Source organism: Zeus faber, assembly GCF_960531495.2.
Source record: "Zeus faber genome assembly, chromosome: 5".
Taxonomy (NCBI): Eukaryota; Metazoa; Chordata; class Actinopteri; order Zeiformes; family Zeidae; genus Zeus; species Zeus faber.
In genome coordinates this window covers 36,663,481-36,679,127 of record NC_137192.1, presented here as the reverse complement: position 1 = coordinate 36,679,127, position 15,647 = coordinate 36,663,481, and the positions used below count along the sequence as shown (strand labels likewise).

The following is a 15,647-nucleotide window of genomic DNA, read 5'->3' as shown; positions in this document are numbered from 1 at the left end:
CTGTGAATCAGAAGCTGATGTACTTCATACTGAGGAAACGTCAAGGAATCTAGGAAAACATTCTTCTTCCCGTGTTCTCTGGAGGAACAAATGGGAAAAGTTTCTCGGCTGCATTCTCATTTCATGTCTTTTCAAAACTAATAGTTTGTCGTGTTTACATGGTGCGTGCTTCATGTGTCAATGTTCCTAGTGTTTACAAGTTGATTTCTTTCTCACAGCTGTAACTGTGTTTACTCGGTTGACGCCAAAATGAGGCTTTTGGAACAGAACGTGGTAAGACAGACAGGCAGACAGACAGGTCTGGAGATAAGAGGGTTTTATTAGTGTAACAGTTGGTTCATTAGAATAAATACTTCCTGTTTCACTGAATTAAATATGAAATCGACAACAATCCAACATGGCCACCACAAGACAAAAGACCTGCTGCAGTCTCACACAGGACACCACAAGGAGGCCCAGGGCGGCCATGTTGGCCCCGACCGCTCGAATAAAGGTGCATTCCACCGTTCCACCCCGTTATAACCAATCAGAGAGCTCCGAGGAGTCTCATGGGCGTGTTGTGCTGCCGAATGTTACAGCCTGGTACTTTGTCCAGCGGCACGCGCATACACACACACACACACACACACACACACACACACACACACACACACACACACACACACACACACACACACACACACACACACACACACCTAAAGTAGTAGTGTAGACTGTGTGTGTGTGTGTGTGTAGACAGTGTGATGTGTGTGTGTAGACAGTGTGTTGTGTGTGTAGACAGTGTGTGTGTGTGTGCGTGTGTAGACAGTGTGTGTGTGTGTGTGTGTGTGTGTGTAGACAGTGTGGTGTGTGTGTAGACAGTGTGATGTGTGTGTGTAGACAGTGTGTTGTGTGTGTAGACAGTGTGTGTGTGTGTGCGTGTGTAGACAGTGTGTGTGTGTGTGTGTGTGTGTGTAGACAGTGTGAATTAGATGTTGAGGGTCTTCTTCACTGAGAAGATGATGTCTTTGATCTGCGGCAGGCTGTTGTCCTCCAGGATCTTGGCGTAGGGCATCGGGATGTCCACGCCCGTTACCCTGGTAACCGGGGCATCCAGGAAGTTGAAGGCAGGACCTACAGACACACACACACACACACACACACACACACACACACACACACACACACACACACACACACACACACACACACACACACACACACACACACACACACACACACACACACACAGAGTAGGTTCTCTGCTTTCTGTCGTAGTGTCACGAAGACAAAATGCTGTTTGTCTACGTCGTGCAGATCTCTTCTCACTCCGTAGACTTAAGGAGCGGTCAGTAAACCAACTTCCTGTGGAGCGCGTGTGGACTTCCTGTGGAGCTGCTCTCATACAAGTCTCTATTTTAACCATGTCAACGTAGCACTATTGGATGTGACGTCGTGCGCGTCCACCAGCGCTGCATGCAGAACTGTGCAGAGCGGAACCGCAACCGTAACTGTCGGCAACCGCTCAGTCTGAACGTGGCCAAGGGGCTTACGTGGACCACAGGGAACGGATGTCGGGACCGGGACCAGGGGACCGGCGGTCCCATTGCCCAGCCCCTGTCAGGGAACTGGACCGGAGTGCAACCTCAGATCCAGGGGGAACAACAAGGATTCTGTCCTGGTCCAGCTGGTTGGAATCCGACCGCTCCACATGAGCTACTGGACTTTGGGTTTTCACGGTTACAGGGTGTTAAGGCTCGAATGACGACAGCTGGTCAGTACCTTCCATGATGCGGGCGCAGATCTCGGCACCCACTCCAAACTGCGGCCAGCCGCCCTCCACTGTCACCAGGTGGTTGGTCTTCATCACACTGGACTCAATACAGTCCACATCCAGAGGACGAATGGAACGCAGGTTCACCACCTGGGGGGGGAGGGAGAGTGAGGCCGGACCTGTGATCTACAGGGTCCTGTCATGATCTACAGCCTCCTGTCGGGATCTACCTCACACTCTACTCCTTCTTTGGACAGGACGGCGGCTGCGTCCAGGCAGTGACCCACGTAGCGGGAGTGGGACACCAGGGTCACATGACTTCCTGATGGATGGGACGGGAAGAAGAAGATTTTAGAAAAGCAGCTCACGGCATCTGGAGCCAAACTGAAAGTAAACGTTGGACCACAAGGAATTAAACAATCCAATATTTACACAATTTTCCTGAAACAACAACCCCCAGGGGGCAGCAGTGAGCTAACCACATGCTATCCACATCCTGCGCAGAGGCCTTCACGTGAAAAAGAAGCATTTGGGTTTGGAGGAGGGGCTTAAAGCCTCAGCTCGGACCAATGATGTTCTCCTAAAGATTGTGGTGAAACTTTTATCAGTCACATCAATTTTCTCATGGAGGGCCCGGTCCCCGCTAAGTCCCCAGGGCTCCCCTCACCTGCTCTCTCTATCTTGGCCTTGCCGATGGGGATGGTGAAGTCTTTGGACTGAGCCTCCTCGGACAACTCGAAGGGAACGCCGTACATCAGCTCGTTCTCCAGGAACACCACTACAACACATCAACTCATTAGCAGGACATGCTTACACAGGGAGCTAGCAGCTAGCGTAGCTTCTCACCTGGGTTGTCATCTCGGATAGCTGCTTTCAGGAGACCTCGAGCATCCTCGGTGTTCCAGGGACTCAAGACCTTAAGGCCTGGACAGTGAGCGTACCTGCAGCCACACCACATGGAGTTAAATCTCACTAAGATAGCTCCGCTGGGTTAGCACAGCTATGCTTACTCTGCTAGGCTAACCTAGCTAGGCCAATCCTACTGGGATAACCCCGCTAGGCTAACCTCACTAGGCTAACCCCACCAGGCTAGGGGGCGCTAGGCAGACCCACCACGCAGCAAAGCACTGGGAGTGCTGTGCGGCCACACCCGCTGAGGCCCCGTTGGGCCCCCGGAACACAATGGGGACGGACTGCAGGCCAGCAGACATGTAGTAGGTCTTGGCTGCAGAGTTGATCACCTGGTCGATGGCTTGCATGGAGAAGTTAAATGTCATGAACTCACAGATGGGCCTGAGGCCGCCCTGCGAGGAAGAGGAGGAGGAGGGTCAGGAGGACTGCAACATACACACAAATTTGTAATATTTTGTACAAATAAACAAACTCACCATAGCAGCTCCCACTGCAATGCCAGTAAACCCCATCTACACACACACAAATATACACACTTAGATTGTGCACTTCACTCATATGGCAGTACTGTAGTACTATGTGGTGTAGGGATGATGTGGTTTGAGCAGCCACACCTGACCTGGATCTAGGTGATTGGGATCAGGGTGGCTGCATAGCTGTTGCTGGTTGGTTGGTGTAACGAGCAACAGGTTAAAAGCCACATCCCCACCCACACTCAGGAGGAGCCCGTGTCATGACATGTTCTATCTGCTCCTGGCTTGTTCCAGCTAGCCCACTCTCTACCATGAACTGCTGTTTACAACCCCCCGTCTTCTGTGTCTCTGTGCCCGAGGGCCCTGAAAACGCCACTTGGCTGGCATGTGGTGGCCAAACTGCCATATACTACTAGTACTGTAGTGCTTCTACAGTACTAGGTATTACAGTACTGTAGTACTACTACTACTACAGTACTGTAATAACACTACAACACATCAAGCCCCACCCCCATGACCTGAAGGAACAGATGGGACGTTGCACGTTGAACAACACATTTCCAGTCTCTTCCGCACACACACAACAACTGTCTCACATGGACAGAGGGAGACAGACAGATGGAGACGGGAGGGAGGGAGAGAGGGAGACAGAGAGAGGGAGACAGACAAGACAGATGAGACGGAGGGAGACAGACAGACGAGGACAGATGGAGAGGGGAGGGAGGGAGACAGAAAGAGACAGAGGGAGACGGAGTGAGACGGAGAGAAAAAGAGGGAGACAGAGACAGATGGAAGGAGACAGACAGAGACAGAGGGAGACAGAGACAGAGGGAGATGGAGGGATACAGATGGAGGGAGACGGACAGAGATGGGAGGCAGACAGAGGGAAAGAGACAGACGAAGACAGACAGAGACGGAGCGAGACAGACAAAGACAGATTGAGACAGATGGAGACGGATGGAGAGGAGAGAGACAGAGGGAGACAGATGAAGACAGACAAGACGGAGGGAGACAGAGGGATAGAGACAGACAAAGGAAGACAGACAGAGACAGATGAAGAGAGACGGTGCGAAACGGACAGAGACAGAGGGAGACACAGACAAAGACAGATGGAGGCAGACAGGAGGGAGAGAGAGGAAGACAGACGGAAGGAGACGGACGGAGACAGAGGGAGGGAGACGGACAGAGACGGAGGGAGACAGAGACAGATGGAGGGAGACGGGATGAGAGAGGGAGACAGACGGAGGGAGACAGATGGAGGGAGACAGACAGAGACGGAAGGAGACAGACAGAGACGGAGGGAGACAGAGGGAAACAGACGGAGACAGAAGAAGGGAGACGGACGGAGATGGGAGGGAGACAGAGGGAGACGGAGGGAGACTGACAAAGACAGACTGAGACAGATGGAGACAGACGGAGAGGAGGGAGAAAGACAGAGACAAAGGGAGACAGATGAAGACAGACAAGATTGAGGGAGACGGAGGGAGACAGGGGGAGACAGACGGAGGAAGACAGAGGGAGACAGAGGGAGACGGAGGGAGGGAGACGGAGGGAGACAGACAGAAGGAGACAAAGACAGACGGAGATGGGAGACAGACAGACGGAGATGGGAGACAGACAGAGGGAGACAGACGAAGACAGACAGACAGATGAAGACAGACGGAGATGGTAGGGAGAGGGAGGGAGACGGGATGGAGGGAGACAGAGAGGGGGATACAGATGAAGGGAGACGGATGGAGACGGGAGGGAGACAGAGGGAGAGAGACAGACCAAGACAGACGGAGACAGACAGAAGACGGAAGGAGACGGGATGGAGGGAGACAGACAGAGAGACGGACAGAGACGGAGGGAGACAGAAACAGATGGAGGGAGACAGAGGGAGACAGACAGAGATAGAGGGAGACGGAGGGATACAGATGGAGGGAGATGGACGGAGATGGGAGGGAGACAGAGGTAGAGAGACAGACGAAGACCGACAGAGACGGCGGGAGACAGAGACAGACGGAGGGAGACAGACAAAGACAGAGGGAAGACGGATGGAGACGGAATGCAGACAGACAGAGACAGACGGACAGAGACGGAGGGAGACAGAAACAGATAGAGGGAGACAGAGGGAGACGGAGGGATACAGAGGAAGGGAAATGGACGGAGACGGGAGGGAGACAGCGGGAGAGACAGACGAAGATGGAGGGAGACAGAGGGAGACAGAGAGACGAAGACAGACAGACATAGGGAGACGGAGGGAGACAGAGAGAGAGAGGGAGACAGACGGAGAGGAGGGAGAAAGACAGAGACAAAGGGAGACAGATGAAGACAGACAAGATTGAGGGAGACGGAGGGAGACAGGGGGAGACAGACGGAGGAAGACAGAGGGAGACAGAGGGAGACGGAGGGAGGGAGACGGAGGGAGACAGACAGAAGGAGACAAAGACAGACGGAGATGTGAGACAGACGGACAGAGATGGGAGACAGACAGAGGGAGACAGACGAAGACAGACAGACAGATGAAGACAGACGGAGATGGTAGGGAGAGGGAGGGAGACGGGATGGAGGGAGACAGAGAGGGGGATACAGATGAAGGGAGACGGATGGAGACGGGAGGGAGACAGAGGGAGAGAGACAGACCAAGACAGACGGAGACAGACAGAAGACGGAAGGAGACGGGATGGAGGGAGACAGACAGAGAGACGGACAGAGACGGAGGGAGACAGAAACAGATGGAGGGAGACAGAGGGAGACAGACAGAGATAGAGGGAGACGGAGGGATACAGATGGAGGGAGATGGACGGAGATGGGAGGGAGACAGAGGTAGAGAGACAGACGAAGACAGACAGAGACGGCGGGAGACAGAGACAGACGGAGGGAGACAGACAAAGACATAGGGAAGACGGATGGAGACGGAATGCAGACAGACAGAGACAGACGGACAGAGACGGAGGGAGACAGAAACAGATAGAGGGAGACAGAGGGAGACGGAGGGATACAGAGGAAGGGAAATGGACAGAGACGGGAGGGAGACAGCGGGAGAGAGACAGACGAAGATAGAGGGAGACAGAGGGAGACAGAGAGACGAAGACAGACAGACATAGGGAGACGGAGGGAGACAGAGAGAGAGAGGGAGACAGACAGAAACAGACGAAGGGAGACGGAGGGAGACAGATGAAGACAGACTCAGACAGACAGAGGAAGACGGAGGGAGACAGACGGGCAAAGTTCTAGCGGTCCTCGGATATGGGTCTGCTGTCCATCCCCGTAGCAGATTACAAACTTTCGGGGAGCTTTCAGCGTGGCAGCCCCCACCCTCTGGAGTTCTCTCCCTCCTGTAATGGGCAACGCCTCCACCCTGGACACTTTCAAAACAACCTCATCAGTTAGTTAGTTTAGCTATTCCTTTGTTTTTGTTTTGTTCCTCCCTCCCCCCTTGCCCCTCTCCTGTAAAGCAACCTTGGGTTTTTTGAAAGGCACTATACAAACTTAAGTTATTATTATTATTATTATTATTATTATTATTATTATTATTCTGTGGATGTCCTGCCAGAGGCTCAACATCTCGCCCGCCTTTGACACCAACACAAATACGGTCGCCATGAAGCGAACTTGCAGGACTGACAATCGACACTGTTGCCCCATTGCCCACATCCAACCTTGCTAACTTCCTGTTTCCTTTGTTTCGCTGTCATGCAGGTGCAGCATCTCATTGGCTGATGAAAGTTCTCATTGGGATTTGAGGCTTTGATGCGCACACACCAAAGGATTTTGGAAAAGACCTGATAAAATCAAACAAGTTTGTTTGAATCGTGAGCTTTCACTCACACAGTGATGGCAGCTACAACTGTACAGCACGACTAACAGGACTACCTGGATGACCCTTGACGACCCTGGACTACCTGGATGACCCTTGACGACCCTGGACTACCTGGATGATCCTTGACGACCCTGGACTACCTGGATGACCCTGGATGACCCTGGACTACCTGGATGACCCTGGACTACCTGGACGACCCTGGATGACCCTGGACCACCTGGGCGACCCTGGGCGACCCTGGACTACCTGGACGACCCTGGACTACCTGGACGACCCTGGATGACCCTGGACCACCTGGACGACCCTGGACGACCCTGGACGACCCTGGACTACCTGGATGACCCTGGACTACCTGGACGAACCTGGACCACCTGGACGACCCTGGACGACCCTGGACGACCCTGGACTACCTGGACCACCCTGGACCACCCAAGACTACCTGGACCATCCTGGATGACCCTGGGCCACCCAGATGACCCTGGACTACCTAGACCACCGGGCCCATCCGGAATGACACTGGAATACCTGGATGACGCAGGACTACCCTGGATGACCCTGGACAACCCTAGACTACCTGGACCACCCCAGACTACCCTGGACTACCCAGACTACCCAGACCAACCCTAGACTACCTTGACCACCTTGAATGACCCTGGACCACCCTGGACTACCTGGACCACCCTGGATGACCCTGGACTACCCAGGACTACCCAGGACCACCTGGACTACCTCAATGCAGAATCTGCCTTGAAAATCACTAGTGTGGCCCTAGCTTTACTGGGAACAGTGGCATTGTGGGTAAAAAAGAAAGGTTGTTGTACATTCTGTTAAAACCTTATCATATAAATGACAGAATATAATACAATTATTATTATATTCATGATGGATAGAAGCAGCGATAAGAAAATAACATAATATAGAAACTAATGAATTGAGCGTCACTATACTGATTATATATATATATATATATATATATATATATATATATATATGAATGAATGATTATTTCTCCACAAGTTTGAAACGTCTCTTCCAGGACAGTACACTGACAGCAGGAAGTGGTTGCCATTTTAGTTAGTCGTCATTTTACAATCATCAATAGATTTCACACCGACCTCCGTGATGGGTGTGTCGATGACGCGCTGATCTCCGTACTTCTTCCACAGGCCCCTGCTCACCTGCACACACACACACACACACACACACACCTTAATACCACGCCCACAAAGGTTCAATTACACAAAAATGACGATAAAGAAATAGGATTGAGAACTCTTTGTTTTCTTTATACATTTTGTGATTGTGGCTCGAAAACTGGGAAATTTGTGTAAAAATGATATGTGCTGTATCACTTGTACTGATGGCAGTATTACTGGCAGTATCTGAGGCAGTATTACTGGCAGTACTTGAGGCAGTATTACTGGCAGTTCCTAAGGTAGCATTACTGGTAGTACCAGAGGCAGTTTTACTGGCAGTACCAGAGGCAGTTTTACTGGCAATACCTGAGGCAGTATTACTAGCAGTACTTAAGGCAGTTTTACTGGCAATACCTGAGGTAGCATTACTGGTAGTACCTGAGGCAGTATTACTGGCAGTACCTGAGGCAGTATTACTGGTAGTACATGAGGTAGCATTACTGGTAGTACCTGAGGCAGTTTTACTGGCAATACCTGAGGCAGCATTACTGGTAGTACCTGAGGCAGTATTACTGGCAGTACCTGAGGCAGTATTACTGGTAGTACATGAGGTAGCATTACTGGTAGTACCTGAGGCAGTTTTACTGGCAATACCTGAGGCAGCATTACTGGTAGTACCTGAGGCAGTATTACTGGCAATACTGAGGCAGCATTACTGGTAGTACTTGAGGCAGCATTAGTGGTAGTACTCACCTTGTAGGCCCCGTCGTACTGGGCCACTTCCTCCCCCAGCAGGAAGACCCTCTCATCCCGCTCCATCTCCTCATCCATTGCCTGGTTCAGGGCATCACGCACCGTCACCTGGGGACAGCAGAACCTCAGGAGCAGGACCAGCACACCAGGACCGTGTACCGAGACCAGTAGGATGCAGATCACCATCATGTCCAGAACTTTAGGATAAAAAATTAAATCCGTCTGATGGCTTTTTGTCCCTCACTGTGTGAATACTTAGATAATTATTATGATTCTCCTTGGCATTTTTGGGGTTAAAAGTGTCTGGAACAGGACAACCACTGCAGCTACGGTTGAGGTGTCATTAGAGTGTGTGTGTGTGTATATGTGTGTGGTGACGTGGGCGGGGCGTTTGGTTTGATATTTGATTCCCTCTTTGTAAATATAAACTCATTCTGTTCCATCGAACCCGGTGCCGTGTCCTGGATCCAGTCGTAACAGAGTGTAGGAGTGGAAAACATCCAAAACATATTCCCTGGTTGTGACATCACACATTCGCTTGCAGCTCCAGAGCAACGGGTCCCAATCGTGTCTGTTTTATTTTAGTCCCAAAAGTAAAAAAAAAGTTGATGGAATGTCTGTGAGGTCTGTGATGCAGTGTTGAATCCGTTTGAATGGAAGCGTGTTGGGAGTGAAAGCAGACAAGGACCTGACAGGAAGTAGACAAGGACCTGACAGGAAGTAGACAAGGACCTGACAGGAAGTAGACAAGGACCTGACAGGAAGCAGACAAGGACCTGACAGGAAGTAGGCAGGGACCTGACAGGAAGTAGACAGGGAGCCTCTCATTTTAGGATAAAGTCACAAGTGGATCGTCTTGTTTTAGTAATTCATTGTCACTAGGACTGACCGCCTCATTACCTCAGCTGATGCTGCTTTCAAGGGAAATCTTAAAATTGTAAGTAATGTTGATGTAAAGAGGAGCGACAGCGCAAATTGATGCTACGTTCCATGGGAACTGAGAAATTTGTAATTGGTGTCGATAATGGACCCTGCGCATTATTATTGTTATTATTATTATTATTATTATTGCCATTGTTATTATTAAAAATAATAATTATTATTATTAATAATAATAACAACATTAACAGAGAAGTGTAAAAGTGACCCCCATTTACACCTGGCATTAACATGTGTCTTGGTGATCTGATCACCAGTGGACAGCTGTAAGTACGGTGTGAACACACCAAAGACACACTGAGATCCAATCACTCAGAACACATTGGGAGGTAATCTGGGCCACATATGTATGTACACACACTGGATATCTGAGAACATACGCTGGATATCTGAGTACACACACTGAATATCTAAGTAAACACACTGGATATCCGAGTACACACGCTGGACATCCGAGTACACACGCTGAATGTCGATGCATATCTGAGTACACACTAGGCTTGTAAAGATTTGAGATTCCATCGTATATTGCTGATCAAAGGGATGATCGCCGATCAGCATGAGTGAATTTTAAATCCTTAATTTGATCCTAATTTGCTGTGCACGGTAAGAGTAGTTCACATTATGGATATGATTTGGATTGTGATATGAAAGATTAGATCATAATAAAGCACAGGCTGTGGGGGAGTATTGCAAGCAGGTGCTAAGTGTTAGCAGCACGTGCTAAGCGTTGGCAGCATGTGCAGCACTTCTAGGTCAGTAGACCTGCGAGACTAATCTCTAACCACTACAGAGTGACAGAGTCTACACCGCACACTGGACACGGTCCAACGTACATTCTGAACCCGAACCTGAACATTTATCATAAATTATATGATGTCAAAGCGTCTAACTGTAAATGTCATTTATAGTCAATAATATGATGATGTCATTAAGCGAATTACTGTAAGAGAGAAGAAGAAGTGAAGAACAATCTTTATTAGTCACGCAACACACCACACTACAACACATGCACACACACGCTTTTGGATGGTGGCCGGTGAAATGGTTCCTCTGCGTTTAACCATCCTGGCTTGTCCTTCCTCCGGGGCCACAGCCAGGAGCAGTGGGCAGCGTATGTGGACGCGCCCGGGGACCAGGTGATGAGTGTCCATCGTTGGTCACACCATGATGTGTGCATGTTTTTGGTGGGGGTCCTTACTGACGTTAGGTGGAGGAAACCCCATGTGAGCACGGGGAGAACATGCAAACTCCACACAGAAAGGCTCCTATTTGGGAGATAACCCACCGGAGCACGGTGCCAACAGCGCCCCAGGCGGGAATCGATCCAGGACCTTCTTGCTGTGAAATATACCTCCTGAGATATCTCAGGAGGTAGAGCTGGTGGTCTAGTCATCTAAAGGTTGCTGGTTCCATCCCAGGCTCCTCCTGCTAGCATGCTGTAGTGTCCTTGAGCAAGACACTTAACCCCTCATTGCTCCTGATGGCTGCGTCCGTCGCTGTTTGAATAATTGTAAGTGGCTTTGGATAAAAGCCTCTGATCAATGTAATGTAATGTAATGTAATAATTTATAGTACAAAATGACATCATCAAGCATCTTACTGTAAATATAATTTATAGTAAATAATATGATGATGTCATACAGCGTCTTACTGTAAATATAATTTATAGTAAATAATATGATGTCATAAAGCGTCTTACTGTAAATATAATTTATAGTAGATAATATGATGATGTCATACAGTGTCTTACTGTAAATCCATTTATAGTAAATAATATGACGTCATAAAGCGTCTTACTGTAAATATAATTTATAGTAAATAATATGATGACGTCATAAAGTGTGTTACTGTAAATATAATTATAGTAAATAATATGATGATGTCATAAAGTGTCTTCATCTAAATCTCATCTCCATTTTTTTTTATGAATAGTGGCGTGTCATTCAAGTAGGACCAGCTGGATATTGGTCCTGCTTATACTCATAACAACAACGTTGTTTGGCTTCGGACATCAACAGGTTTATATACTGCACATCACCAGGTTTATATACAGGCACATGTATTGTGTCTTACTCCTGCTGACTTTCATTGCTCTTCTCTCTAATGCTGCCTCCACTTCTCCAGGCTCTCCTCCACCTGCTCCCTACTCTCGCTACAGATCACAATGTCATCCATGAACATCATAGTCCACAGAGACTCCTGTCTGATCTCATCTGTTAACCTGTCCATCACCACTGCAACAAGAAAGGTCTCAGAGCTGATCCAACTCCACTTTGATGCCTTGGTCACACCTACTACACACCTTACAACTGTCTGACTGCCCTCATACATATCCTGTACCACTCTTACCTACTTCTCTGCCGCCCCCGACTTCGTCATGCAATACCACACTTCCTCTCTCGGCAGCCTATCATACGCTTTCTCTAAATCCACAAATCCCTTGGCCAACATGCCCTTTGAGATCTGCTAAAACGACCACTCTCTCTTCCTTGGAGACGCTCTCCACCACTACATCCAACTCACTAAAGAATTCTTCTTTCTCTTCCATCTCACACCCAACTTGGGGAGCGTATGCACTGACCACATTCATTATAACCGCATCAACGTCCAGCTTCATGCTCATCACTCTGTCCCACACTCTGGTCACCTCCAAAACACTCTTGACATCGTCTTCCTTCAACACTATCCCTACCCCGTTTCTCCTGCCATCCACTCCATGGTAGAACAGTTTGTACCTGGCTGTGATACTCCTGGCCTTACTCCCCTTCCACCTGATCTCTTGTACACATAGTACATCTACCTTCCTTCTCTCCATCATGTCAGCCAGCTCTCTCTCTTTACCCTTCATAGTGCCAACGTTCAAAGTTCCTCTTCTCAACACTCCTTCCCTTCTTCCTCTCCTGCTGTCTCCGGACACGACTTCCCCTTCTTCCTCTTCTTCCTCTTCTTCTTGGACCGACAGTAGCACAATTTCCGCTGGCACCCTGTTGGCTAACAGCACCAGTGGCGGTTGTTGCTAACCCGGGCCTCCACCGATCCAGTATGTAAATCAGATTTGTTGTCCGCCTGTTTGATTTTGCATGGTTTTTACACCGGATGCCCTTCCTATATATGACATATAATATATTCATTATAATAATATATATTATATTACTTGTATACTGGATCTCACCGGAATATTTTGGACATCACAAGGTACATACATTATACATGCTCGTTACTTTCTGTCCGTTACTTTCTGGTCTGAACCTGATTTTCCATTCAAAACAGTCCCTTTACTTGGAGTTAGCCTGTTAGCCTGTTAGCCTGTTAGCCTGTTAGCATGCCTGCCACTGACCTGCGCTGCGGCCGGCGCGGTTTGGTGAAACTCCCGCCTCAGGACCCGCGACACGGCGTTCTGAAAACACACACTGGCGGTCAGAACAGGGGGCACGTTTGATATTTGAACATTTGAATATTGTTCTAATAAATAACCTGCTTACCCTTCCTGAGCGGACAACACAACTCAACGCCGCCATCTTGGAACCGACCTCTGCTAGAGACTGGGAGGGGCCAATGGGCGGCAGCCAATCATAGCCGTTGGGGAGATCCGCCGACGCGTCATCGAGACCAGCCAATCAGCGCTGTCACTTGCTGACGGACGCGGAAGAGGTGTGAACGATCCCAATAAAAAACAAAAAGCTCAAAGGGCGACAACATTTACATTTACATTTACATTTAGTCATTGATCAGAGGCTTTTATCCAAAGCCACTTACAATTGTTCAAACAGCGACGGACGCAGCCATCAGGAGCAATGAGGGGTTAAGTGTCTTGCTCAAGGACACTACAGCATGCTAGCAGGAGGAGCCTGGGATCCAACCAGCAACCTTTACATGACTAGACCACCAGCTCTACCTCCTGAGCTACCATCCCCATACAAGCTTTAATCAACCACGTTTCAATCATGTAAATAAATCCATGTTTACACTGATTGTCATGTTACACATTTCACTTTTAAAAAGCAACATAACACGGGTTTGGTGTATAACATTTAACAGCAACGTATTTTCTGTTTCTGTTTGTCAACATTTATTTTTAATTACAGGTACTTCTCACTTAACGACCAAGTTCCGTTCCTACAACCAGGTCCTTCAGCGGATTGGTCGTTAAGCGAGGACCTGTGTTATTTCACGACAAGGGGGCTCGGCTGTATGCTACCTGGTATAGTGTATAAAGTATTTATAGTATATAGAGTGTATATACTATATATAGTGTTTATAGTATATATAGTGTATATAGTGTATATAGTATATATATATATATAGTACATATCGTGTATATAATGATATAGTATAGATAGTGTTTATAGTGTAGTTCAAAGTTCAAAGGGTTTTATTTGTCAAGTGTACAGTACAACACAAGGTCATTCAGTACAATGAAATTCTAAGGACATGACAGGCAACAACTGCCTAGTGGCATAAAAAGATAAAAGAACGAAGCAAATATAAGGATGAAATATATATATACAAACGGGCAAGAGGTCGCAGTGTATGTACATAAAATTAAAATAAGAAAAATAACCCTAAAACTGAAACTAAAAAATTGGAACATTGTAGCAGTTCCAACAGAAATATATATAAAATATACACTATATATAGTGTATATAGTATATATATAGTATAGTAGTATATATAGTATAGTATACTATCGGCCGGTCTCTCTCCTCCCATTCCTTTCCAAAACCTGAGAGAGGGCGGTCTCTAGACAGGTTACAGAGTACCTGTCAAGAAACAACCTTCTTGATACACTTCAATCTGGCTTTAAAAGTGGTCACTCCACCGAAACAAGTTCAAGTTCAAGTTCAAGAGATTATTTGTCACATACATATACATACGGTCATACATATATGCAGTGAAATGTCATGACACCCGGTGATTACGCACAATAAGCTCTATAAATACTAAAAAATACCAAAATGTGCGTAATCGCCACAAGGTGCTCGCGCAGGCAGCCGCAAGGGGAGGCGCCACAATCGCGATTCTGGGTTCTATAATTATATAATAGAATTAATTGACTGTGATGTTTGCATGCAGTCCATAAGTTGGCGAGCTATATGGAATATGTGGCATTCCCCTGACTGGTGTGATGTATGTGGTCTGTAGAGATATGTCTGATGACGTAAATATCACATTTCCTTACTTTTTTTTAAATTTGTTTTTACAGGATGAGAATACTTCAACAAGCTACAGCCACAGGAAATCATCTGGCACCTACACCAGCTAGCAGGCCAAGACCGCATGCTCCTCTAAATATATATTTTGTTCATGAATTAAAATTTTCATTTGATTTGAACGTGATTGTTGGTTCTAGAGTTGCTTGAAACAGCCCTGTTGTCTGTGACAGAGGCCTTAAAAACTGCTAGAGCTGCTGCCAAATCCTCGGTCCTCATTCTGCTAGACTTATCAGCTGCTTTTGACACTGTCAATCATTGCATACTCCTGTCCATACTCTCAAGCATGGGCATAACGGGCAGTGCACTTTCCTGGTTCGAATCTTACCTTACTGGGCGCTCGTTCAGTGTGACATGGCGAGGCCAGCTGTCTGTGCCTCACAACCTCACCACAGGGGTGCCCCAAGGCTCGGTGCTAGGACCCCTCCTCTTTGCCATATACACCACCTCACTGGGCCCGATCATCCGCTCACATGGCTTTTCATATCACTGCTATGCGGATGATACTCAACTCTATCTGTCCTTCCCGCCCGACGACCCCACTGTCTCGACGCGGATCTCGGATTGTCTCACTGACATATCCACATGGATGAAGGATTATCATCTTCAACTAAATCTGGCGAAAACGGAACTGCTGGTCTTCCCGGCCAAACAAGGTATTTA

At 48.0% G+C, this 15,647-nt stretch overlaps 1 protein-coding gene across 2 annotated transcripts; it reads right to left on the bottom strand.

Moving 5' to 3' along the window:
* Window positions 1-299: 299 nt before the first annotated feature.
* Window positions 300-13,329, bottom strand: pdhb (pyruvate dehydrogenase E1 subunit beta). Of its 2 annotated transcripts, XR_013844148.1 has the most exons (12): window positions 13,257-13,329; window positions 13,112-13,171; window positions 8,833-8,940; window positions 8,059-8,121; window positions 3,142-3,177; window positions 2,867-3,057; window positions 2,600-2,694; window positions 2,421-2,531; window positions 1,984-2,075; window positions 1,762-1,903; window positions 908-1,113; window positions 300-865 (listed from the first exon to the last, which is right to left on the bottom strand). XR_013844148.1 is itself a non-coding variant. In XM_080000057.1 (11 exons), exons 1-11 carry the CDS (start codon window positions 13,290-13,292, stop codon window positions 968-970), a joined length of 1,080 nt encoding a protein of 359 aa, XP_079856183.1. In that variant the 5' UTR covers window positions 13,293-13,329; the 3' UTR covers window positions 300-967. The 2 variants fall into 2 exon arrangements, 1 of the variants encoding a protein (XP_079856183.1); XM_080000057.1 differs by having other exon boundaries at window positions 300-1,113.
* Window positions 13,330-15,647: the final 2,318 nt, after the last annotated feature.